Source organism: Diabrotica virgifera, chromosome 2 (genome assembly GCF_917563875.1).
Source record: "Diabrotica virgifera virgifera chromosome 2, PGI_DIABVI_V3a".
NCBI lineage: Eukaryota > Metazoa > Arthropoda > Insecta > Coleoptera > Chrysomelidae > Diabrotica > Diabrotica virgifera.
In genome coordinates this window covers 110,202,634-110,229,804 of record NC_065444.1, presented here as the reverse complement: position 1 = coordinate 110,229,804, position 27,171 = coordinate 110,202,634, and the positions used below count along the sequence as shown (strand labels likewise).

The 27,171-nt window shown below is 35.5% G+C and overlaps 2 protein-coding genes and 1 long non-coding RNA gene across 3 annotated transcripts; 1 reads left to right on the top strand and 2 right to left on the bottom strand.

The window, feature by feature from the left end:
* Positions 1–14,043: 14,043 nt before the first annotated feature.
* Positions 14,044–15,643, bottom strand: LOC126879584 (uncharacterized). Its single transcript, XR_007696134.1, has 2 exons — positions 15,167–15,643; positions 14,044–15,074 (listed from the first exon to the last, which is right to left on the bottom strand). It is a non-coding gene; the product is annotated as an uncharacterized LOC126879584 (long non-coding RNA).
* Positions 15,644–16,620: 977 nt separating this feature from the next.
* Positions 16,621–18,225, bottom strand: LOC126880771 (matrix metalloproteinase-18-like). The gene has a single exon (XM_050644826.1). The coding sequence runs from the start codon at positions 18,223–18,225 to the stop codon at positions 16,621–16,623; it is 1,605 nt and encodes a 534-aa protein (XP_050500783.1).
* Positions 18,226–25,801: 7,576 nt separating this feature from the next.
* Positions 25,802–27,058, top strand: LOC126880770 (uncharacterized). The gene has a single exon (XM_050644825.1). The coding sequence runs from the start codon at positions 25,802–25,804 to the stop codon at positions 27,056–27,058; it is 1,257 nt and encodes a 418-aa protein (XP_050500782.1).
* Positions 27,059–27,171: the final 113 nt, after the last annotated feature.

Here is a 27,171-nt window from a genome sequence, read left to right as displayed (position 1 = left end):
ATAATTGTTTATTCGCCGAAAAGCTAGAAATGCGTTATCTACAGCAAGTTTGTAGTCTTTTTCGTAGTATTTTTATACGCTAAATCGATTGTCACTAGTCGTGATAGCTTAAACCACGTTCCGACTTTGTTATTAATAAATTATTGCAAAAATAATGGTTTGTAGTACGTTTACTCACGATTTTTGCTCTAAATTTTAAAAAACCACTTTGAATGACATGAAATTTGGCACGCACGTAGCTAACATGTGAAACAAAATAAGTGATGTTGTGCCGATGTGTGCTTTACCCTGGGGTGAGTTTCACCCCGTTTCGGGGGTGAAAAAAGAAACTTTTAAAATAAGTCCGGAATATGGAAAATCTTTAGTGGCCCTATTCATCGACTTTAAACAAGCTTCTGACAGAGTTAAACGGAAAGAAATATACAAGACACTGCGTGAAATGGTAATTAGTGAAAAACTAGTAAGAACAAAAGTACCGGCGCTATGGTATAAGGTGCCAGCCTGAAAAACTAGTATAGGTGCACTTCGTTTTTTTTAATTAGTATTTTGTATAATACCAGCAAAAAAGCTCATTTTGGCGCCCTCCAAGCAAGGGCGCCCGCCTGCAGTGAATCCCTTGCAGGTCCGTTATCACTGGCCCTGAGAACGATTTCACCCAACGAAATAGATAAGTTTGAAGTCAGTGTGAAGAGGCTACAGGGGCATCCTCTATCATCACTGTTATTCAGTATATTTCTTGAAATTGTCGTCAAAAAGCCAGAATCAACAGAACAGGATTTATATATCGATGAAAATATTAATACCTAGAATTTGCTGATGACGTATGTACCTATTGGTAGCCAGAAGTAAACAAGAATTAAAAGAAATACTAAAGAGACTTGAATCGAAAGAGGGAAAGAAAGGGATATACAATATATAAATAAAGAAACGATGGAATGGATAGAACGAGAATACATACAAGGACAATAATACCTGACAATAATCACAAACGAAACTTTTAGGCCTGCCTCCCGCGTATCAAAAAAAGTTGATTAATAGCAAGTTGAAAATCTGTTAATAGCTTAACGGTGTCTAGTCAGACAAACTTTGATGTACGGGAACACTGGAACAGGGGAATTTTTAATTCTGGAACAGTTTAAAAATTTGGAACGTCAGATTACGAAAACGTCCCATGTATTTTGTCGGACAGAACATCCAATTGATTTATTAACCTTTCTTTAAACTCTCATGCAAAAATCAGACTGCTATTACTAACCAACACAATTCCTGTCATTTGAAATGTTCTTCCTGTTCCACTCATTAAAATGCTCAGTTGGTGATAAACACCAGTCTGATTTTTGCATGAGAGTTTAATGAAATAGTAACAAATCAATTGGAAGTTCTGTCCGACAAAATATATGGAACCTTTTCGTAGTCTACCGTTCCAAATTTTTAAACTTTTCCACAATTAAAACTTCCCCTGTTCCAGTGTTCCCATATATCAAAGTTTGTCCGACTAGACACCGTTAAGCTATTAACAAATTTTCAGCTTGCTATTAATCAACTTTTTTTGGTATGCGGGATCCAGGTCTATTTGTAACTTTGCTCTAGACAAGTTTTTAATGAATAACAAAATATTGGAAGGGCTAAGAAAAGGATAATAATATATGGCAGTGATAAGATCTATATAGCATTACATGCCAGTGAAACATGCACGAGGAACAATTCCGAACAAGTTATACTACAAGTGTTGGAAAGAAAAGTCATCAAGAAAATATTTGGAAGAAAGCTAAGGAATGGAATGTGGATAAAAAGACCACATTATAGAACTAGAGAAAATGTAAGGAGAACAGAATATCGTATAGATAATAAAATCATAAAGACTGAGATTGTTGGGTCATACCCAAAGGATACCAAACACGTGACTACCCAACAAAAAAAAAACGGCAGAATAGAGGGAAAAAGAAGAAAAGTAGGTCGAAAACCAGGTGGAAGGATATTGAAAAAGATAGAAGAAATTATAATCTTCAATTGTAAAAATAAAGCAGCAAACAGGAAAGAATGAAAAATAATAGTAAACAGGGCCTTCACAGCTTGAGAAAATATCTTTAACTTTAAATGTTGATTGTGATAGTACATCTAAGTCTTCAGCAAAGGCGAGAACTACAGTACCTTATAAAATTATTAGGCCAAGTAAGGAAAAATTTACTATATTATGAAGTTATTTTTCTCATGATTATGAACATATTTGAAAAAGATACTGTTGTATTCCTTTTTTTGTGGATATTAACTTTAAGGTGCGTATCCATTAGGTTTTCTGCTTCGCGCTCCCTGCAACTGCTCCATTCGATACGGCATGCGCTCCTCTACATATAAATCGCCACCAATTGGAGCGCCGAGCGGAGGGCGAACCTAATCGGTACGCACCTTTATCTGTAAAGGGGCGCATGTCGTATCGATTGGAACAGTTGCAGGGAGCGCGAAGCAGAAAACCTAATAAATACGCACCTCAAAGTTAATATGCACAAAAAAGGAACGCTGCTTAAAGTTACAGAGAGCGCGGAGCAGCGAACCTAATGGAAACGCACCTCAAAAGTTAATATCCACAAAAAAGGAATAAAACAATATTTTTTCAAATATATTCATAATTGTGAGAGAAATAACTTCATATAGTAAATTTTTCCTTGCTTGGCCTAATAATTTGGCCAGGTACTGTATCTTTACTCCCCAAACAGCTCTATCTAGTTTGATTTTCTCTGTCTCGGTCCAGAATTTACGTAGTTTGCAAAGTAAGTTGTAAACATTTAATATATTTTCTTATATTCTAACTTGTGTGAAGGAATTACTGATACACATTCGCCTTACCACAACTAGTTTCTTAGGTTTGCCCAGCTCAACGATTCCATTCTATAGTTTTAGATGATTAATTGAATCATAAAATCATAAGTCCGTTTAAAAGTTGTAGAGATCTGATGTACGTCTTGATTATAATACTTCCAATACTTTTCAAGCATTTATCTAATGGTAAATATTTGACCAATTAGGTAATAATTATTGTCGACTTTTAGTCCTGAAGCCACACTGGTCACCGAAAATATTTCTTCGGCGTAATCTTTTAGGAATAGTAATCCTTTTCGCAATACCAAGGCCAATATTTTAAAGCTACTGTTGATTAATGAAATTGATACTTTTTCCGTTGTTTCCATCATTTTCTTTGTTTTCATCATTGACGTTCTGAATCTATTTTCGATTATGTATTATTTTTTTTTTCAACGGTGAGTATTTCTCTATTTTTATATCTTATGAAATTGGATGTCCGTATGTAAGAGCCTATCTTATGTTGTGATACTTCATAGAATGTTTTATAGAATGTTAGATTGTGTATAGGTATGTTCTTCTTCATTTTCAAGTTGTCGTTGTAGATATTGTTTCTTTTTGGTCTTACTGTGTGTCTAGTTGCTATATTGTGTACGTTTTTAACTTAATGGGCCCGATAGCTAATTCATTCTTTTTTTTTTGTTTCTTTTAGGGCTCTTTCGTATCTTTAATCTAACCTTTTGTTTTGTTTTCATCTTTTATCCGATATAATTATCTGCTGCTTCTCTAAGGCCTCGACAAGCAAAAAGCACTTAACGCGAGTTTTGGTAACGAGCGATTACAACTACATACATTTTACTTGAGACCGTTCACATGCTAACGCGCGTTTTAGATCATTAAAACACGCGTTGGCATGTGAACGGTCTCAAGTAAAATGTATGTATCGCGCGTTATCAACACGCTCGTTAAACGCCTGTCATGAGAACGGGGACTTATAGTTCTCTATACGTTGGTAATAAGGTAAAAAATATGAATAAAAAAATTAAACATGGTCACTTTATAGCAATACGTATATCTAATAAAACCAACATTTTACCTTTCGCTTATATTCTGTCGGATTTAATTTATATCCAATAATAAAAAAATCCAGTAATAAAGACAGTGCATTCAACCTTCTGAAACTTCGACTATTCTTTTTAATTTAGTTTAGTTAGATAATCAAAGATCAATTTTGTTTCTGTGCACGCTTTAACAACTACAGACTATTAATTAATTTTAAATTCTGAATGAAACTTGATACTAAATCAATACAATGGATTTATACAGACCTCTAGGGGCACATATATAAACGCGAGCCTAAATACAATAAATTTGTAACTAGTCGGGTTTTGAAAAGTGATCAAATTTTCGGGCAATTGTGTACAGTTGAATATTTTGTTAATATTTCACAAATAATAAATAACCTTTTATTGTACTGACGATAGCAGGATCGAACTTTTGAATTTAAATTTATATATTTCTATAGTGAGGGAGGAAACTCATTGTGTTATTCAACATGATGGAAATCTATTGTAAATTAAAAATGTGTTTTATTATAAAATAAAATATTATTTGTTGTTCATGGATGTTACACTAAAAACAAAAATTGGATACGATATAATAATGCAGTAAATGTAAACTAAGAGAGATATTTAATTAATTTAAATGAAAGATAAAAATAAGATATACCGAAAATTTTTAAATAAAAAAGTTGATGGCTTTTATGTACCTAGAGCACAAGACTTTAAGGTTCAATAAAAGGACTGTATTTGGTTCAAGTGTCTTGACCAGGTGCCAGAGACAAGAAGTGTGTGGCTTGATCTAGAAAAAACAAGAAGTGGAGAGAACCAGTTAATAAATAAAAAAGAAAATTTAGTAACGGAAATCAATAGAAATCAAGCTAGCCCATAAAATGTTTCTGCTGAACATTGTGTGGAATAGTATCAAAGAGGTTTTGATAGCTATTACTTTGGTAGCTACTGCTCATCTGGCAAGGCCACCAGATTCATCAGACTCCATCAGGAATACTCCTGCACCAGATTCCACCACACCCCACCGGATGCACCCATTGTTCTGCAGTTTTAAATCAGTCTGTGTACCAGGTAATTCATCATCCACTCAATATTCCTGACTTCATTTATTATGTTAATATTTCTTCATCTCTCCTTTATGTTGCCTGTAAACGATATTCTCGCCTCTTCCCTTATAAATATGTATAAAGAAGAAAGGTCTAATAGGGTTTCCATAGCTGCACAGTACTGAACTGAGACAAGTAACGTCTATTAACTAACATTACCTACCATTAACGTAATTACTGGTTTCTTGACTATTCGTCCTATATGCTGATTACGTATACTCTAATATTAACCCAATATATCTTAGTTACCAGATTTAGATGTGAACTATTAAGGAATTGAGGATTCAATCTCTCTAAATTCTTTGTTTTGCTAAATTTCATGATTTTGGATGGACTTCTGGGGGCTTATGTTAAGCCTTACATTCGAAGTCCATTCTGTAACTACAGTCATTATATCTGTTGCATTGTATATCTGACTGTACCAGTAAATATATATTATTGTGGACTAAGATGAAGAGGTCATCCGCATTTCCCGCGACATGATGCCTGTTGTTGCTAAGTCTAGCTATCGTCCATGACCAAATCCACAAGAGAGGATATAATAAAGCTCCCCCTATTGCGTTCATACGGCAGTATCACACGGCTCCTCAGTGGGCAGTCTGACGATTTGCACCTTGTTTCGTCTATTCCTTTTAGATGAATCACCGTTGGATTGCTTCGTAGTGTTCCACATACGCGAGTACGTGGTGTTTTCTAAAGCTCCCTCTATGTCAAGAAATGCACTCAACAAAATCTCTTGGTTTTCCAGAACATACCCACCATCTGTACGAGATAGTGTAGTGCCGTTTCTGTAGAGATACCTTCTTGATACGCATGCTGTCCGCGATGCATCGGACTTTCCACAATACTTCATCTCTAATATGCATATTAAGTTGTTTTTCTAGACTTTGGGTATAAAAGCAACCATATAATCCTCCATTCTATTGGTATGTTGTTCAGTGTTCAGAATAGTCTGAAGTATCATACATAATTTTTTGTACAGAAGGGCACTTCCCTCCTGCAGAAGTGTTGGATAAATCAGAAACATACAACTATAAGTCATGATATTCAATCCAGTCTGCTGCCATGTGTCTAGTGTTATCAGTTTTGATTTAGACTCAGAAAAGTGCACCCAGAAAAGTTGTGTCAGGGTATTTTTACCATTCTTTCCACTATTATGCAGTGAGGACGTTTGAGTTTGCATAAATTCATTATCTCGAGAATGAGCAAATTTGAAGAGAAATCCTCAGATAGGTCGATTTTATGTTTAAATTAGGACATTTTGGCATATATATAATACTACTGACGTCATCCGTCTGGGCGTGATAACGTAATCGATGATTTTTTTAAATGAGAGTAGGGGTTATGTGATAGCTCATTTGAAAGGTAATTTAATTCTCTATTCAGCAATATAAATAATAACCTAATTATTTATTCGGGGTGCCCAAAAAAATCTTTTTAAATTAAATTATTGAGACAAAAAGAAGAATGTATGTGATTTATTTAACGCAAAATACATTTTACTGTTGTCCGAAAACAGGAAAACATGTTTACTTGATAAATAAATATTGTTTTTCGCTTAAATTCAATATTAAAGCTGCACCCACCTGCCTCTTAGCAGTTTGAACATTTAATTTAAGCAAAAAGCAATGTTTATTTTTCAAATTAACATTTTTTCCTGTTTTTATGACAGCAGTGAAATGTATTTTGCATTAAATAAATCACATACATTCTTCTTTTTGTCTCAATTAGTTTAATTCAAAAACTTTTTTTGGGCACCCTGTATAAATAATTACGTTATTGTTTATATTGCTGAATAGAGAATTGAATTACCGTAAAATGGGGTGACTTTGACCGATTTTGTACTTTAATTCTATAAAAATCATTTTAAATTTTGCTACATTTTTCTATATACAAATATGTTATGGGTTTAAGCGTCTACTTTCAGTAGCTTAGATTATAATTACAAAAAAATAATCATGACTTAGAAAAAAAAAATAAAAAATGCCTTTGGTCAAGTTCACCCCATCTAGGGGGAAGTTGACCGCATTTTACCTGTAAAATTATTTTTCTTGTAAGTGGTGTTAATTTGACCGTTTTTTAAACCATTTTTTCTTAATTCGTTATATCGGTGGATTTAACAACCCTTGGAATATTAATTCTTTTTTTTTAATTAAAAATGAATTCTTAGATATTTATAAATTTGAATCGTTAAAAATAATTTTAAAAATTATAAAGGGTGGCTGAAGTATATCACAATAGATATTTTTCTATGTTTTCGGTCAAATTCACCCCAGTGGTCAAAGTAACCCCATTTTACGGTACCTTTCAAATGAGCTATCACATAACCCCATAAATGATAATATTTCTTGACTATGATCATCAACTTTAATTTTACATGTAGGTATGGCATTTTTTTTATTAGACCATGGCATTTAACACTAAAAACACAGGAATAAATATATTTTTAAATATAGTAGGTACATAGAGACTTGCAACTATTTAGGATTAGGCATTCGGGATTAGCGACTTGCGTTATTACATTTTAAAGTGTATAAAACTCAACAGATTACTCGAGATTACTGATATTGTGGAGCAGCAATGACAGAACAGTTACATATCATTTAATTTCTATCCATTAAATAGATCGGTGAAGGTCGTTATATCGGATCTTATACTTATACGAAATACTGAGAAATGCGATTCTCTATATGATTACCGGTATACTCAAATACAAGAGTAATCATAGTAATCAAAGTGTCCTACTAATACTAATACAAAATATTTACTGTAAAGTAACAAAAGTAATCAAAGTCATCAAAGTAATCAAAGTAACGGATACTTTAAATGATTACTTTATACAAAAGTAACGATTTGTAACGAATACTCGAAAGTAACTATAATCCAATATCACTACTGCCTAACTACTCTAGAGATTTGTTTATTTCATGTCGCTACCTCTACTTTTGAAATGCTTTCTGACAGTGGTACGAAAAATTTTAAATTTAGAAAATATTCCTCCTTACTAAGCGAAAATTGTAGGCAAAATTTCACAATTGTATAATATACCTGGAATAATTGAATTGGAAGGAACAAACATGCACAGGCGCATTGTTAATTTAATTCATTATTTTATGTGCATATTTACGTTAACATACATTTATTGAATTTATTAACTCCAGTGGTGAATACAACTCCAACCATTTATATCGTGGTTAGCTCAATGAAAATACTGGGGAGCGCTGAAATGGTCCTTTGAGATATATGGATGCATAAATATCTAGAGAATTCACGGCTGTATATCTCTTAAGTTAAGAATTTAAGGTATACTTTACATCTGCTTCTGTTTAATTTCTACATGTATATAGGTCAAAAATTTATGAAGCAGAATGTGTTGCTATTTTATTTGGATACAAAAGTGGTTAAGTGCTAAAAAAAAGTCCACGAGGAAAATAAACTTCCTGTAGCTGGCTGTATACCATAAATCACAAAAATACTAGATTTGTTGTAAAAGGTATATCGTGGGCGTACTGGGAAAATCCACTAACTCCATTTTTTTCAATTTTGACATTTTAATACCATTAAATCCACAAACATCAATATGTTAACAGGAAAAACCGTATATCTCCAAATTCGTCATCTACTGTGCTTAAATCGGTACATTCAATGACAAAGAAAATCAACTAACTCCATCTTTTTCTAAGTATTTATGAATAAAATAATGTTTTTCCAAATATTTTTATGTACATATTATGTGCACACTACCTGTGGTTAACATCCTTGAAAATCATAACCAGGTACAAAAACTTGAACAGCCAGAGTACCCGATTTTTAAGAGGTAAGTCAAAAATTTTAACCACGATAATTTTAAAATACCCTAAATAAGGGTTACAAGACAAAACGTTTTCGGATTAAGAAATCTATCGTCACTGTTCTAAAAGCCCTAAAATTAAGTATAACTTAATTAATTGAGAAAAAGTTAAAAAATTGACAGAGGTTTTAAAAAAACAAGAAGCCATACTTACAAAAAATAGCATGCCTGAGCCACCAAAATGTGTTGGGTAAAAACCCTTTAAATGTAAAAGATTATGTTATGTTACATATTTATATAAATTGCAAATTATGTTCTGTTCAATGGCCAACTGACAACTGAATTCAAGAGCAACCCAGAATGACCCGGGAGTTTGTTGAACTCCTGACCGTAATCACATATATTTGGAAAATATTTGGGAGCTTTTTTTTAAAGAGAAATTTCCATTGAAAAGGTCACCAACGAAATTGTTTTGGTTGAAGAACTAATATATCATTGAAACCACAATGACAAATTGGAGCAAAGTGAATTTAACGGCATTTAAAGTATGCCAAGACGGGTACTAGCAGTAATCAAAGGTAAAGGGGGCTCAACAACATATTAAAAAATACAAATATCTGATATTTTAAAATTGTTTATTGCTGTTTATAATAAAACAGCAATATCTAATAATTAACAGCAATAAAACATTTGAAAATATCACATATTAATTTTTATTTAATATTTTGTTGAGCTCCCTTTAACTTTGATAACCGGTTGTATCCGTCTTGGCATACTTTAAATGCAGTTAAAATTACATTTCTTCAATTTGTCATTGTGGTTTCAATGATATATTAGTTTTTCAATCAAATCAATTTTGTTAGTGACCTTTTCATTTTAAATTTCTCTTTTTAAAAGCTCCCAAACATTTTCCATGGGATTAAAGTCAAGAGTTCAAAAAACTATTAAAAAAATATAAATATGTAATATTTTTAAATGTTTTATTGCTGTTTATTATTAAATATATTATAGTTAATGTATAACATTAACATTACATAACAAAATTAAATTTAAAAATCATATTTTAAACAAAATGTACCTAGTAAATAGTTGATTTTTGTAAAAATTCATAGGTGGTCATAATATGGCCAGAGACTGTACCTCTGAACGAACTGAAACAAATCCAGCCATTTGGCCATGATGAATAGGCCAGGTAGTGAAGTGCAAATTTTAGACCTCCCCGTGTCTTCTTTTATTTATAATTCGCTTGGTTTGCTAGTAATAGATATCACGAATAGGCGTTACCAGAAACTTGGTCTCATTAAAGGTTTTATTTCTCCTGAAATAAAACTTTGAATTGTTTTAAGCAAATGTTGCTACGGCATCCATGTAAGTTATTTTGTTGTAATTCAATATTAAGACGTTGGATTTGTTTCAGTTCCTTTAGAGGTAGTCATACATATCTACACCCTCGCAGGATCTCTAATGCAGTGATGTTGATTATAGTTACTTTTGAGTATTCGTTACAAATCGTTACTTTTGTATAAAGTAATCATTTACAGTGTTCGTTACTTTGATTACTATGATTACGTTTGTATTTGAGTACCGATAATCATATCAAGAATCGTATTTCTCAGTAGGTAGGTATTTTGTATAGGTATTCCGATATAACAAGATCTACTATCTAATCTACATCGGCAAATGGCGTAGATATATACAGTTCTCGCATTCAATCTTTGTTAATGACATACATTACATATTTTACGTATACCATTATACCTCCCTCTGTTTCATCTTCTACCTTTTCCTCGCTCTCACACTCTTAAAACTCTTCATACCGATAACGATATTCGATAACCGGTCCCGTCGGTTACTCGCTGGGATACGATTGGTAAAAAGTAATCAAGTGTACTGGTTGTAGATACAATAGTCGTTACTCGCTCTGATACAATTACAATGGTACGAAGTAATCAGAGTAATCAAAGTAGATACAATAGGGCTTTTCATTCACAGTCATTTGTTTCGAGCTTCTGTCATATGTCGTAAAATTCGTGTATATTAATATTATACAGAGATTATACAATATATGACAGGAGATCGAAACAAATGACTGTGAATGAAAAGCCCTATAGTCGTTACTCGCTATGATACGATTGGTACGAAGTAACAAAGTAATCAGAGTAATCAAAGTAGATACGATAGACGTTAATCGCTCTGATACGATTGGTAGGAAGTAACTAACTAATCAGAGTAATCAAAGTAATGAAAATAACGATTTGACTCTCTCTATAGTAATCGTTACTTTCGGTATTCATAAGTAACGAGTACTTTGTAACGAATAGATACTTTTTCAACATCTCTACTCTAATGAGAGCGAAATGTATGTAAGGGCGTTTATGACACTCTCTGAACGGACTGAAATATAAGACGTCTCTTGATTTCGTTTTACAGCGTTTTTTTTTACTCCTGTTTAGCTACCTCTATTAAATAAAAATCAACTGTTTCTTTTCTTCTTAAAAATAATTTAATTTTCGCTCCAGTTCTTTGCCCGCTCTAAGTAAAAGAAACTAAATCCACCAATGTCTTCTTCCAAGATATTTTTTGTGCGTTTTTATTGATTTCGTCTTTCGTCTTGTATATTTGAGACAAACCTAACTCAATTTTTGCACTCACCGTGTAGGTATTTTCCGAATTGCGCTTGACTAGTTTTCATACCGCAAGCAACAAAGAGCAGAACAATGAAAGAAAGTTAAAAAGAGATGAGAAGCTTGGTGCAAATCGTCGACAGCTAGTCTCTTTTGTTTTCATTTTAGTTCTTGAGGTTGTTTCTCGAGACGTTATAAGGTTATCGAATTAAATGCAGCTGCTCGAACTTTACAATGCACAAGCGTACTTAATATTTTTAATATCGTTTTCTCTAAGTTTTTTCTAAAAATTAAAATTGTTTCTTGCTACTCATAGTTTCTAACTTTAAACTGCAAAAAATTATAAATTTCTTTTATGTTTTTACAACGTTACATAAGACTTTTACAAACTTTTTAATGTTTACTTCCTGTAAGATTATAACAATGTACAAACTATAGGGCCATAAAACTACTTAATCACACCAGAAAATATGGGTGAAAGAAATTGATAGACGAATACGTAAAGAAACCGAAATATCCGATAATCAGATTAACTTTATGCAAGGCTGATTAACAACAGATGCACTTTTCATTATAAGGCAGTTGAGGAAATAATACAGGCATAAAGATAAAAAATAGCCCATATGGTATTCATTGATCTTGAGAAAGCATATGATGGAGTTCCCCGAGAGATTCTGTGGTGAGGAGTACCTGGTAAATATGTAAAGATTGTGAGAGACATGTATGAGAGAGGAACTAGTGTTAGGATGAATGTGGGAGAGATTGATAAATTTCATGTGAAAGTATGATTGCACTAAAGGTCAGTGCTTAGATTAGTTTTGGGTCAGATAATAGCGAAATAGTAAAAGCGACTTTGAGCAAAAACTTGACCAGTGGTGACAAGCTCTTGAGCAAAATGGTTTTAAACTTAGTAGAACAAAAATGGAGTATATGAAACGTTCATTTAAAGATGCAGTTACTACAAATAAAATTATGCCTTTGGATGGTTAAATGATTGTGAAAAGTAGTAGTTTTAAGTACCAGGATCGGTATTACAAAGTAATGGGAAATTAGAGGAGATACATGCAGTAGAATTAGGGTTGGAAGGATAACGTGAAAGGAAGCGAGTGGTGTGTTGAATGACAGGAAAATGCCAATGAAGCTAAAGGCAAAGTTATATAAAACCGCCATAATATCACCTACGATGTTCGCAACTAAATTTTGGGCAGCTAAAGAGAAAGATGAACAACGAATGCATCAACGAACGCGGAAATAAGAATACTTTAATGTTTGAGTGGAGTGATAAATAAGATAAAATGAGAAATCAGTATATTAGGAAAAGTCTAGGGGTAGCACCAATTGATGCCAAAATGAGAGAGCATAGGTTAAGATAGTTTGGTCATGTTCCCATCGAGACCTGAATCACCCAATATGAAGAAACTTTTAGACTTTTACAAACTTTTTAATGTTTACTTCCTGTAAGATTATAACAATGTACAAACTATAGGGTCATAAAACTACTTAATCACACCAGAAAATATGGGTGAAAGAAATTGATACACGGATACGTAAAGAAACCTAAATATCCGATAATCACATTATCTTTATTCAAGGCTGATTAACAACAGATGCACTTTTCATTATAAGGCAGTTGATGACATAATACAGGCATAAAGATAAAAAAGCCCATATGGTATTCATTGATCTTGAGAAAGCATATGATAGAGTTCCCTTAGAGATTCTGTGGTGAATGAGTACCTGGTAAATATGTAAAGATTGTGAGAGACATGTATGAGAGAGGAACTAGTGTTAGGATGAGTGTGCAAGAGATTGATAAATTTCATGTGAAAGTAGGATTGCACTAAGGGTCAGTGCTTAGATTAGTTTTGGGTCAGATAATAGCGAAGTAGTGAAAGCGACTTTGAACAAAAACTTGACCAGTGGTGACAAGCTCTTGAGCAAAATGGTTTAAAACTTAGTAGAACAAAAATAGAGTATATGAAACGTTCATTTAAAGATGTAGTTACTACAATTGGGTGGTTAAATGATTGTAAAAAGTAGTAGTTTTAAGTATCAGGATCGGTATTACAAAGTAATGGGAAAATAGAGGTGATTCATGCAGTAGAATTACGGTTGGAAGGATAACGTGAAAGGAAGCGAGTGGTGTGTTGCATGACAGGAAAGTGCCAATGAAGCTGAAGGCAAAGTTATATAAAACCGCCATAATATCACCTACGATGTTCGCAACTAAATTTTGGGCAGCTAAAGAGAAAGATGAACAACGAATGCATCAAGTACAAAAAACAAGTATTTTGACAACGACACCGCATTTGGGCGTCAAAACGTTAATAAAATCATCTTTTTAGTAAAATTGTGGCTTATTTTCCATGAAAACTAGTTAATTGCAAAAATGCCACAAGAAAATAGCTTCAGCTTCAGAACAACATTATACTTCTTCCATTTAATTTTGGTCTAACGCTTGATATCGAAACTTTTAAAGTGTATGTCTTTTTGATGATATTCTACAAATGACGTACAGTGCACAGATTCTAAAGGTGCCAGTGGGGGATGGCGATGGCGTCTATGCGCAGTATTATAGTCGGTGCATGAGAGAGAAAGTAATGGAAATAATGAAATAACAAATTTTATATTAATTGTTATTTCATTACTTCGAATACTTTGTCTCTCAAGCAGAGTGTGGGTCGGTTGGGCATGGGAAAATTTTGACAGCGTGGGAAAAATTTTATCTGCCACGCCCCACGCCACGCCCACCACAAAGCCACGCCCACCACAAAGCCACGCCCACCGCAAGCCACGCCCACCACAAAGCCACGCCCACCACAAAGCCACGCCCACCACAAAGCCACGCCCACAGACCAATGGTTGCCCACCGGCCAATGATTGCCCACCGACCAATGAGAAGGAAGCCTCGCCCACCCACAGCATCGCCCATGGACCAATGAGATCAAAGTCCAGCGACCAATGAGAACTTAGCCCCAATCACCGACCAATGAGAACTTAGTCCCGCCCAACGACCAATGGGAACACAGCCAGGCCCACCTACGTCACAAACCCTCGCCTTCCAAGATGGCCTCCTCTTTATTTCGTTTATCGCAAAATATACAGGGTGTAGTCAGAAAGCCAAATAAGACACTTATCCATGAAGCACCTATCTGCCATCTGCGTTGTTATTGGTTCGTTTATTACATGTAAGACATTAAACGAAAGAGGAGCAATCACAAAGACATTAGCAAAAGAGCATTAGAGCATGTCTCCGACCTGACTGATCATATATTGTTGGAAAGAGGAAGGCATGTTACCATATAAACAAAGATGTCAGCAATGACAAAACGGCACTATATCATATCTTCGTGTCTATTGGTCCAATTCGTGTGAATATGGTCTCGTTGGGAAAAAGAGGGGATATTGAATATGTTAACATAAAAACAAAGATGTCAGCAATGCCAAAACGACACTATATCTTCGTTGCTATTAATTTTAGCGCAACAGACATCGAAGGGAAGGAGAAACATGGCAACACTGCCAAAACGGTGATATATTAGTCCTATCACAGTTCTTCATCTTATCATGCCACCTGTCGGCTGCAACATGTAACTATGCCCAAACCATCTAGAAGAACGTATACCAGTCTTACAGTATGACCAAACCATCAAACATCCTATCACAGTTCTTCATCTTATCCTGCCACCTGTCGGCTGCAACATGTAACTATGTCCAAACCCTCTATAAGAACATATACCATTCTTACGCTGTGGTCAATTCTTCATCTTATCCTGCCACCTGTCGGCTGCAACATGTAACTATGTCCAAACCCTCTATAAGAACATATACCATTCTTACGCTGTGGTCAATTCTTCATCTTATCATGCCACCTGTCGGCTGCAACATGTAACTATGCCCAAGCCCTCTAGAAGAACGTATACCATTCTTACAGTACGACCATCAAACATCCTATCACAGTTCTTCATCTTATCATGCCACCTGTCGGCTGCAACACGTAACTAATTGACATTGCCAAAACGGCATTACAACATATCTTCTTGGCTAATGATCCGATTTTGACGTATGGGATATCAAATGAAAGCGGTGGCGACACAGATGGCAACTGTCAATTCTTCTTCTGTCAACGTTCAATATTAATTGCCAATTCTTCTTCTTCTTTTCCGTATAGTGCCTAACAGAACGTGACAGTGCCTAACAGAACGTGATGTGCATAACGTCACGTGAATCACGCGACGTAAATAACGTGACGAGAATAACGTGACCTGATGGTTTCTAATGGCCTCTAATGGTCTCTGCTACACTCTATTCCCTAATGGCATAGACTATTTATCTTTAAACCATCCTAACAGTGTACCTCTTTAACGTGACATTTTACCGTGAATAACGTAACGTGAACGACGTTCGACGCAGGAGATGTGCTCCAAAGTTGGAATTTATTGAGACATTTCACGCAGAACATGATCAGTACTAGTATGAATCCCATCGAGTACATACATAGGGTAATGGAGTTTCAAAGTAAACTCAGCCTGTTAAATAAAGATATTAAATCATATGAGGATTTAAAACAAATTAATAGCCAATTCAATAGTCTGCATATTGAGGGGCAAACGTGGAGGTCTGAAGAGCAGCAGCAGCAAGGTCTTTACGCCTTTAGAAAACTACCACAAGCTACATATCCGTTAAGACGTATTCAGCCTACACCATGGGAGCCACCAACAGCGAGAATATGAAAAGTGAAATAGACAATGTCTTGTGTAATATTAGCATCTGTATTTATTTTATTTTTGAAATTGTAAAAAGAAAATTTCAATCTTCATGTAATATAAGACTTGATCAATAAATAAGGTGTTTAAATAAAAAAACCAACATAATCTCCAACATATTTATTAATACATAGAAAAAAATTACAACGGTATTACAGTAGAAGAAAACCAGTGTCGTAGACGATCCACATTTCTTTCGGTGCATGAAAATAGACCAACAGCGTGGCAGGGGTTTGTAGCAGGACCAACGTTTCCAGTAGCAAGAGGCGTACCATCAAACTTGCAAACATCAATAAGAAGGGGAAAAACTCCAAAAATGTGGCATTTCTTGCTTAAAAATTCGGCCTTTTGTTCTCCTCGGACATATATGTAATCAGCGGCACACAACAACTTGGTTTCAAGTATTTCATTTAGTTTGGACAATTCTACATCTCCATAAGTTTTTATTTCATGTTATATATTACAAAGTTATGTATAAAAAGAGCCAACTTTATTCAGTAAATATTTCAACTGTGTAATCAGGCTGTCATCTGGACAAGGAATTCCGAATAAGTTCCAATTAAATCTGCCAATTTCGATGATCTTCTTTGTAAATTCATTATATTTGTAATACGTGCTGCCATCTAGAAAGTATAAATGTCCATCTATATATTTAAATACCGATTTAACGGTGGTCGGTACTCCAGGGAATATGTCCTTTATAAGTCCTCTGCTAATGACTAGGTCTATTATGTCGTCATATTCAATGAATGCTGTATTGTCATACCATATATACGTCTTTCCTGTATGAGTCTGAAATACAACGTTTATCTCGGCATGGGGTGGTAATATAAACAGAGGTATATCTCTTGAAATAGTTATGCTGGGAAATGATACTGAGTACATAGTATTATTTGATGTAACAATTAAGTTACCAGCCGTATTCTGAAACACATACGAAATATTTCTTATTTGTTTAGGTAAATAAGTACTCAAATGGTCGGGATTATTCGGTACCATGTGACCATTTAGATCATTCTTCCATACAAATCCATCATGTATTATATACATATGATGGTTCTTAAACTGAGGATCATATGCCAGAAAGAGAATATTAGGATATTCAATAGCACAAAAAGGCGGTGCAGTTTTCGTTGTTTGGTGAGGTATAATCTCGGTTGGTATAGGACGGGGTCTTGTAGTATGCACCCTCGATTTATGCGATCGAGTTGATGTACTAGCCTGTGTAGGAATATAAGATGTACTTTTTCTCGGTGTTGCCTGGGTTGATGCACTAGTTTGCTGCGTAGTAATATATGTACTTTTGCGTCCGTATAAAGCCTCCATACCGTTAATATCATCCTGAGTAATAGTGAGTAATTTATGTGAATACCAGGGATACATTACAGCATTCTTATCGTTACTATGCGATAAACCTAAACTGTGACCAATTTCGTGAAGAATAACCATAAAGAGATTGGCAGAATCATAATCTGTATCGTTCACATTATAACTCCATTTTTCATCCAAGTCTATATGTATTTCTACGCAAGTATCATTAATGAGGGGAAAATATGCATGTGCTAATTTTCCACCACGACCATCAAACTGCTGTCCACACTCTCGGTTACCCATACAGTTGGAGCGAAAATAATGCTTTCCTTTAACGGCTGTTATAGTGATATCTGGTGTCGGAACAGGAAGAGTTACTCTGCTAAAATGCAAATTTGAAACATCTTCCCACATTTTAAAGGCTCGTTCAACTATTTGAATTATATGGTGCGCTCGATCAGCCTGAGGAAAATACCATCGTAGATTATGTTTATACCATTTTCCAGTAAGAGAGTAATCGTTTTCACCAGTTTGGCATCGAGGTTTTTGCATTAATGCTATGGTTTCATCGTTTAATGTACCATCAACATATAAATTATATCGTTCTTGGAAATGTAGGAGCGTTGTATTGAAATCTGCTAGAGAACCATTTTCTATATACCCATACTGATGAAAAAACCTCATAGCATCGTCTTCGGAAAAGGCGTCGGTTGCTGCTATAAAACGCAGGAGTAGCATACACATGAAAAACACCTCCATCATTGTTTACATACAAAAATAGACTAACCTATATTTGTGTAAGCATCAATTTATATATAATCCCATAAAACATATGATAGAGTGCCAAAGAGACCTTATACATAACATGCTGTTAAAACAGACATCATAACGTAATTTGCCATTCAAAATCCTGTAATGTGAGGTGCTACATGATAAGATTTGACATATAATGCGAATAATATAAGATAGAGGGTCAAAGAGGCGTTATACGTGACATGTTGTTAAAACAAACATCACAACGTAATTTGTCATTCAAAATCCTGTAATTTGAGGTGCCATACGATGAGAGTCACCTTACAATGCTAATAATAAACGATAATGTGTCAAAAGGGCGTTATACATGACATGGTGTTAAAGCAGACACCACAACGTAATTCATCATTCAAAATCCTTTAATTTGATGGGTCACACATTGATTTCTGATTATCCATTCCAAAGATACATGGTACATTGCCATAACGGCCTAAGGGATAACTTGGTTGAACTGTAAATGCTTCTTCGTATATCCTAGGCCGAACGTCACCAACATAAAATGAATGTTTTAAAAAAATATATCATATTTGTACAAAACTAATAATCAAAGACTTGGAATTATTTTTATATAAATATTTTAAATAAAAATATGTTTAAACAAAGTGTTTGTTACCAGCACCGGATGTAGTCAGATGATAACATGTAACCACAGATATTAGTATTATAAACTGTTATCAGTATTCGTTAACCGCAAAAATTATGTTTTTCCAGGTTTTGGTTGTATTTAATAAAAATAAAAGACAACATATTTAATAATACCATTTATTTTTTACATACAATCTGTTAAATCATTTACAAGTCTAATTTTATAATAAAATACATATTCTCTTAAAGCTAAACTTAACAAAGTATCTGGACAAATAGCGCAATATGCGTTAAAGGCTTCAACTGGTCCATACAAAGAGTCTTTGACATACAAATTTTTCTTAATGAAAGTTGAAAGGTTTATATAGTATTCGCGAAATTGTAAACTCTTCAACAGCATCACTTTATGGGACATCATGCTCTGGTCTGCTTCTAGAATTTGATTGACCTCTCCTTCCCATAAATAATATTCGACTCCAAATTTCTCAATGGTTACTAACTTTACATTCTCCATCACCAATTGTCGTAGTGTGTAGAAATCACCGCACTTTAATTCGATGGGGTCATACTCATCGGCAAAAGTAGGTAGGTCTGCTTGGAAAAAATCAACCAGTCTTTCTTTAAGCCACTCAATTATGGTTGCCCACTCGTTTGTGTGTAAACTGATTTTGTTACAAGTACCATGACGATACAGCATGATGGATGGTGAAAAATCTCGAGCTGGAGATAATCCAATTTTGATGTTGAAAGAGCTCATTGGATAGGTAGATTCTAATAAATAATATGGTTCATTTGTGGCAGCTTCTTCAAATTTTGCCAATACTCGATCTAATTCGGCGTCAGGACTGGGTGGCTGACTGTCATCATCATCATCATCATATTCTACACTAAATGATTGACAATCGTAGCCGCTATCTTGAGAACACATGGTGTTGTAACTGAATATGCCACTGTCAGGAGAACTCATCAGGTCTGTTGGAACTACGTATGCCGGTTCGTTGTTGAGAGAATTTATACTGTTCCCTTCCCCCACTCTTGCGGGCAATCCTTTTCCAAAAAATGTATTGCTACGCGGCGGATTAAAAGGTAGATCCTTAAACTACATCTGAACTATTGATCCAACTGTTGTGTTTGCTATCCAGTCCTAGCCATTTAACATACATCTTGGTGCCTTTTCGTCTAAGTACTTTTTCAACCAAGTAAATGTCGGGATTTTTCGTTTTCTGCAATTCTTCTTCGTAAAACCCACCGCTAATCGGCGCACCTTGCATGTCTTCTAGCAAATACGTTATGGGATTTGTTATCTTTACTTGTACAATTCTAAATAATTCTGTAGTCCAATTGGGCGTGAAGGCCTTTTCAAAGAAATGTTTTGCCTTTGATACACGTACAATGTCGCCAACTTTAAATTTTCGCGGGCCGGCAATCTTTAAGTGACTATAACTTTTGTGCAAAATAGCTTTTTCGTTGGATTTGTTGACCTGAGAAGGTTTGTATCCTGTTTTACTATGTTTCGTATTATTGTATTCCTCGGTGATTACAGGTAGGGCGTCTAACCATTTGTATGATCCATGTAAACTGAAATACTTGTACAACTTTGCTTTCAACGTTCTAATAACTCTTTCACAAATGGCAGCCTTTTTAATCGTGTAGGTGCTGTAATGATTAATTTCGTGTTTTTTCATTAAATTTTGAAATTTTTTGTTGTAAAATTCCGTTCCCTGATCGGATTGTAGGTTCTTCGGCACTCGTTGAGTATGGGCGAGAATGTCCGAAAATGCCCGAGTAATTTCCTCACCTGCCTTAGTCTTTAGAGGACGTGTCCATACAAATTTTGAAAAACAATCAATTACAACTAGTATTAATTTATAATTTTTATTCTGGTGCGCATAAGGACGCATTTCAGCCAAATCCATTTGCCACAAGTCATCGAGTCCTTTGATTATTGTTCGTCGACGAGGATAGTTTTTGCGTGCATGTTTATGCAATTCGTTCACCACCTGTTCTTTAGACATTCTTATATACGACTTTCAATTGCTTTTAGGCGAGTATCTATATTCATCGAATGAAGATTGTCTACTACACCCTGTAATGCTGCGTTCATTTCTTTTATCGTCTTCTCCATCCGGTCTACTTTCAACGAATTTTTTGCAACTTTATCTGCAGCCATGCTAACGTTTTTATCTATGTCATCCGAATTGTTGATGATGTCTTGTTTAATTGTAGCAAGAGTACCATTAATTTCGTTTATTTTAATTTGCATCGAAGCGTCATGTGTCTGTAGAATGGGAATTGTAGTTTTATGAAGCTCTTTTCTTACTTCATTAAGGCCGATGGTTAAATCCTGTATATCATTAGTTTTTTGCTGCAACAACTTATTTACATTATTCTCCGTATCCTTTTTTACTGTATTTAAATCATCTTTGATTATTTTTTGCAGCTTTTGCTCGAGAAGTGGGACTGTGGTTTTATGAAGCTCTTTTCTTACTTCATTAAGGCCGATAGCTAAATTATGTATATCATCAGTTTTTTGCTCCAATATCACACCATGTGCTTGAATTAATGGCAGGTGTACGTTACGCAACTCCATTATTTGAGCATCAACGTATTTTTTCGTTGCAGCATCACCATTTTCCGATGGGTCCTTAACATTACAAATTTTTACATGTTCGGCATTAATATTACCGTCAGAAGTATGTGGAAATGTAACTCGCATCACCTTTTGGGCGCTACCACCACCACCACGAGAATGATGACCGAATTTGTCGACGCTCATAATGGAAATGATGTTGTCATTCCCAGTTACTCTATTATATTAGCTTCTTTTAGTTCATTGATGATAGCCACGATTTCGTTGTCGTGAGATGTGTTGCCGGCGTCTTTTGAAGCCACCAAGAGTTTCAGCCGATCAACTAACTCATTGACATCATCCCAATAAATATACTCTAAGGGTGCAGCGTTGTATGTTAAACGAGAGTCATCCAACCCCGTTCCTGTGACCGTAGATGAAGATGCTGACCGAGCTGTTTTCGTTCTGGGTTCAAGTTCTTTTTGTGATCGAGTTGCATGCTTTTTCATTGTTGTCTCAGATGGTTTGAATAGAGGTTTAATAATTGCATGGTATTTTTCTCCGCTGGACCCTTTAAGACGTCCTAAGGCATCCAGATGAATTTCTGTGTTAATCAACAGTGTTTTATACTTTTGTAAATCGTCTTCATTATACTGTTCTGGGCTGGCATAAAATAACAGGTGGTATAGGCCTGGCGTACCACCTAACCTACGTTCTTCAAAATCACGTTCTCCAATTATTACTATGTCTCCATTGGTTTTGTCAAAGTTTATTCGACGTTTTCCCAATATCCATCCACTAATAGTATCATAAAATGGACCATAGTTTCTATCGATTTTGTCATCTTTTCTCAAATATTCTTTTATGTGCTTGTGACTTAGTGGAGGATAGCGGCCGATAAATTCTTCTGTGGCATCCATCGGAATCTCGTTAGAACCGGAGAGTGGCTCTTGAATAATGTTTTCATCAGGTGTCGCTATATCGGGTGCATCAAGAAATACATCCTCCTCATCCTGCTCCTCCTTTTTCACCTCTTCTTTTTTAACTTGTCTAAACTTGTTATCGATAGCATGATGTAACGTTTTTGATGATTGAGCAATATCCTTGAGAGGTGTCGAGATTGGTTTAAAAAGTTTATTTAGTGACTCATCTCGTTCAGTCTTGCCTAATTTCAATGCCAAATATTTCTTGCGAATTGCTCTAGCCAACTCGGCGACTTTCTTCTTGCGCATGGCAATGGCAACCGTATCATCTGACATTTTGTTGACGACTAAACAATTAGCTTACAATTTTATATATTTATCAAATCCTTTGCGGTATCGACCATTGTTGAGGGCAAAATCTTTCATAATTACCAGCGTGCCATACCTGTCACGCCAACATTCTGAACACATTTTTTTAAATTGATCAAATGACACGTCTGGTGATACGTGTTCATCAAATATATGTTTTAAATTTATCTCGTCTTGCTTGAATAATACAATCATGTTACAATTGTCTCTTATTAGCTGCTTCGGTATTTTTGAATATGTTTGGCATAAATAAGCGGCATCGATATCTTTATGTCTGCACATGGAATAATACTCGCGAATCTTCTGCTGTCCATCACATGCAACATCGTCAAATAAGAACACAGAGTTTGCTTGAGCTTCGTCTGGACCGATAATTTCTTCATTGTCTTTGAATGGAAAATACCCAACACCTTTAACTTGCGCTATTACATCTTGCAGTATTTGGTATTTCGGTTGAAAGAGGGATTTCGAATAAACATATACATTTTTGAATTTGGCGCCATTTGGATTAAATAAAAGTGATAGCATGACATTAGTTTTTCCGCATCCACTTGGACCGCAAATAATGGCCCTGAATGAGTTTGGTAATAATTTTCCATGTTTACTGGTTGTCACTTTCTGGACAATGTCTAGATTATCAATTGGCAGCGTCTGCTCTTGTTGAACGACCTTCATCGTGTGACATGTGTAGTAAATAAGTACGGCAATATATTATAGATGTCGCCACTTGCATGTCATCAGTCCAATGTTGGTCTTCGAAGGAGGCGGTCTCGTGAACACTCTCATTAATAAACTGCCGATTGAGCTTCATATTCCTGGTGGTTATCAGTATTGTGGACCTGGAACAAAACTAAAAAAACGTCTTGCACGCGGAGATCCAGGAATTAATCCATTAGACGCAGCGTGTAAACAGCACGATATCGCTTATTCGCATCATACATCTCTCGAAGAACGCCACAAGGCCGATAAAGAATTGGAAAATAGAGCCTGGGAGCGATTCAAGTCTAAGGACGCTAGCTTTGGTGAAAAAAGTGCTGCTTTAATTGTAACCGGTGGAATGAAAACCAAAAGAAAGTTGGGAATGGGACTTCGTCGTGGAAGAAAGGGACGTTATTCTTTCAATCGAGATGTTGTCTCACAAATCACAAAGTCCATGAAGAGAGGAGCATCGTTACAAGATACTGCTTTGACGGCTGTACGAATAGCAAAATCGGTAATTAAAAGACTTGGCGGTCGCAAAGAAATTGATGTCCCACGAGTATTGCCACTAAAATCTGGAGGTTTCCTACCCCTCATACCTCTATTTGCAGGTCTTTCTGCTTTGGGGGCTTTAGCCGGCGGTGCAGCAGGGGTGGCGAAGACTGTGGTTGACGCAAAGAATGCCCAAAAGAAATTGGATGAAGACATACGTCATAACAAGGCGATGGAACACATCGGATCAGGTCTGTACCTGCGTAAGAAACCCAGAGGTGGATTTGGCTTGTATTTGAAAAAAAACTTCCAATAAAGCTACCCAATCGTCCGCTGTACGACTTGGACATTGCACATTACGCAAAAATGCTTAAAATACCGCATTTTCGAGGAGTTTTCATGAATGACACTCTGCCTAGAGACGGTCCTCGACAGCGAGAATGTGCAATAGTTAACTTGGATGTGTCCACACATAACGGAACACATTGGGTAGCATATAGAAAGACAAACGATGACGTAGAGTATTTCGATTCATTTGGTAATCTGAAGCCGACCAAAGAACTTGTGAAATATTTGGGTGCACGTGCCAGAATTTTCTACAATAATCATCAGTATCAAACTTATAATCAAATCATTTGTGGACATTTATGCTTAAAGTTTTTATATAATGGAGCATATTAAAGGCATGGAACTGCTTATGGATCACATGTTTCATAAAAAACGTTTTGAGGAATTCAGTAAAGAAGAACTACAATTAATACCGCTAGATTATATTATACGAACTGTAGAACCTATAGAATTGTTATATATATGGCATAAATTGCCGGGAGAATATCGAGGAGAATGGAACTTGCAGATACTACTTCCGTGCTTCGTACATTACAACAGGCCAGATTGGAGGACTCACTGGGATGGACCAGCCAATTCTCAAGCATCTTGCCATTTATGTAAACTTGCTTTGGAACAAATAAAAAATATGCGAACATAAAATTGATTTTTATTCCGCTATATAACCTATTAATCTATTGGTATGAATCAGTCATCATGTCGCAGTTGTTGAGAGTAGTTAGTACCAATTATACATTTTCATTTCAACCTTTCACACCAATCGTGTTGGATCCGAACAAAGATTATGAAATAGCTCTTCGTGCCTTTCATTCCTACAACAGTATACCAAACATTGAAAATAACAAGTTTTATTACTACAATGACAAAAACCAATTGACAAAATTTGATTTTCCCGATGGATGTTATGAAATTGTCGATATTGAAGAATACATACAAAAGAAACTGGGTGCTGGCAATGAGCTTCGACCGGAAACGATATTTAGTCTAAAACCTAACCACAACACGTTACAGTGCCAAATATTTAGCAAATATAAGATTTCGTTTAAGCAACCAGATAGTCTTGGTACAGTATTGGGATTTTCTCCGGCAATACTTCCTCCCGGCAAAACATATTCTTCGGATCTACCTGTTAGGATTATTAAAGTATCTAGCATACGCTTTGAATGCAACATTAGTACCGGAGCCTTCGACGGTAACAGACCTGGTCACACGATCTATGAATTTGTCATACAATCGAATCCTGGGTACGCAATTGACGAAACTCCTCACAATTTGTTGTATTTACCCGTTGTGCCACAGCGTGAACTTACCAATATCACTGTCTTGGCTCTCGATCAAGAAGGACGACCTGTAAACTTTAGAGGAGAAGAGAGCACGTTGGTTTTGGAACTTAGATCACGAGGGAAATGGGCCTAGTAATAAGGCCATCTACTGCTCCAAGAACGTCATTAGTTGTGCAGCAGTCTAAGCGGCAACATCTTACGTTCGCAAACAAATTGTTTTTACAATCACTTGGTTTTAAACTACAAAAATGACAACAATGTATGGAAAACGAGCACGTTCAGACAGCGTAGTAATGCCTCCAATATTTGATATTTATCGTAAGCCAATCTTTGATGAATCAATTCGAAAGGCTGAATACCGAACTTATGCACCATTCATCAAATCATTCAACTGCAATGATATTGTTGAATTTAGCATTAATCAAGTTGACTCGTTTTTTGCCATGAGCGAAACCCTGTTATGCATTAAAGGATCACTTGAAATAACTGGAAATGGCGATGTCAAACTAGCAAATAATGTGGGTGCCTTCCTTTTCGATTCGTGTACGTACAGCGAAAGCGCAAGGGAGATGGAAACAGTGCGGGATCCTGGCATCGTAAGTGCTGTACGTGCCATGACATGTTATACTCAAGAAGATTCTAATTATATGGTTATGGCTGGATGGAATTACCCTAAGGACCCAATTCTTAACGATACTTCATTCAACATACAGATGCCTCTTAAGCACATTTTTAACATTTTCAACGATTATCCAATGATTACGTGTGGTCGTCAAACAATAAGACTAGTTCGAGCTCGAAACGACAACGATTGCATTGTCATTAAAGAAAAACAAAACGCTGACAAAACTACAACTGTTACAACCGCCAAGATTAAAATTACCAACATTGAACTCAGAGTGAAGCACATATTTCCAAATGATGAAATTAAATTGGAACTCATGAAATCCATTCAACAAGATCAGCCTATAGTTATTCCATTTAGAAAGTGGGAATTGCACGAATTGCCTGCCATTACCAAAGGTGCTAGGCGTGAAGTTTGGGCTGTTAAAACTAGCACATCCGTTGAAAGACCACGTTATGTCATTGTTTTCTTTCAAACAGGCAAACGTAACACAATCACATCTGATCCCACATTATTTGACAATGTCAGCATCCAAAGTATTAGATTATCGTTAAATGGAGAATACTGGCCAAACGAGAGAATGCAGTTGGATTTTAACAAAACTGACTACAACGAGGCCTATTTCAACTATACCGAATTTTACCCAAGCTACATACATTCCCAACAAAAACGACCTCTACTTGATTTCTTAGCTTTCCAGCATCATGCGTTGTTCGTTATCGATTGCTCGAAACAAGAAGAAAGCATGAAAGCATCCACCGTTGACGTAAAACTCGATATTGAAGCGTCTACTGGCTTTCCCGCCAACACCAAGGTCTATTGTATTATTATTCACGACTGTGTAATGGAGTACTTCCCTCTCACCGAAATTGTAAAAAGTCTAACTTAGACGCATGAGGTGTCAGTAGTACACGAGCAGTCATCATGAGAGTAGCATTCATAGATATTCAGGGATTCGATGTGGACGGGTGGTTTGTTCCCAAAGAACTTACCATCGAAATA